The 915-nt window shown below is 45.2% G+C and overlaps 1 protein-coding gene across 1 annotated transcript in view; it reads left to right on the top strand.

Annotated features, from left to right (window-relative positions):
• Nucleotides 1-915, top strand: part of LOC119586035 (cubilin-like) — an 8759-nt gene that overhangs the window by 7276 nt on the left and 568 nt on the right. Inside the window, exon 10 of the mRNA XM_037934739.1 lies at nt 81-213. Coding sequence (XP_037790667.1) covers nt 81-213 — 133 coding nt within the window. The remainder of the gene's footprint in view (nt 1-80; nt 214-915) is intronic.

The raw sequence follows: 915 nt of genomic DNA, 5'->3' as shown, positions 1-915 counted from the left end.
GATCTCAGCCCAGAAAATCCTGAAAGTGTATCCATACATTCGCCTTATATAACCTGCTCTGCCCGTTTTCTTCGCCTCAGTTCGGGACGAAGGACTGCCAGGCGGACTACATCGTGGTGGCCAAGAGTCGCACCCCGGGAGACAACGACCCCTGGAGCCACGACCGGTTCTGTGGACAGGACATTGGGAACTACGTCAAGGGCCCCATCGTCAGTAAGTATGGTTAAAATCGGTATTCAGTGGCGCAGGTAAGAGGGGGGGGGGAGGCAATTTTATATAGACTTTTTTTTTAATACGTCTGGGGTGGGTGCTATTTTTGTATGATGAATAAACGGCTCTGTGCAACTATAAGGTCGCCTTGAGGAAATTTGCTCAAAAGCAGATCACGCATTTTAGGGGTTACCGGGATTTACAGAAAACGGTTAGAATTTCTTGGAATAACAATTGCAAATTACGTTTTTAGCTTTTTACTAAGATATGCAATGCAAGAAGCAGTTCAAACTGTTATATTTCATATAATTCATCCGTCTTGTTTTGAGAGTTTTAACCCATATAATTACACAGTAGATATCTCAGGTTTATTGCAATGATGTACCTGGGTCAGAGGCCGAAGAGGCAGGACATTATCCCCAGTGAAGTGAAAGAACCTTCTGTTCCGAACGAGGATTCATGACCCGTTCGAGAGTTCAGATCACACCTAACGTTCCAATCTCCTTCAGTTGTGTATTAAACGGCAGTAGTTTGGTTGCCTTACGAAAAATTCTGTAAAAAGTTTGAGCTCTTTAGGGGGAAGATGAGGCCCACGTCGATGACGGAGCTGATCGCTTGAATTGAACACATGTGAACAAGCATACAGGGTGAAAGACTTTCCAGCAACGAGGTGGCGATCTCCGTCACTAATGGCGCTGCTGGCTT

Source organism: Penaeus monodon, chromosome 20 (genome assembly GCF_015228065.2).
Source record: "Penaeus monodon isolate SGIC_2016 chromosome 20, NSTDA_Pmon_1, whole genome shotgun sequence".
In the NCBI taxonomy this organism is placed as follows: Eukaryota; Metazoa; Arthropoda; class Malacostraca; order Decapoda; family Penaeidae; genus Penaeus; species Penaeus monodon.
The sequence above is the reverse complement of the archived record's forward strand: the minus strand, read 5'-3'. Positions and strand labels throughout refer to the sequence as shown.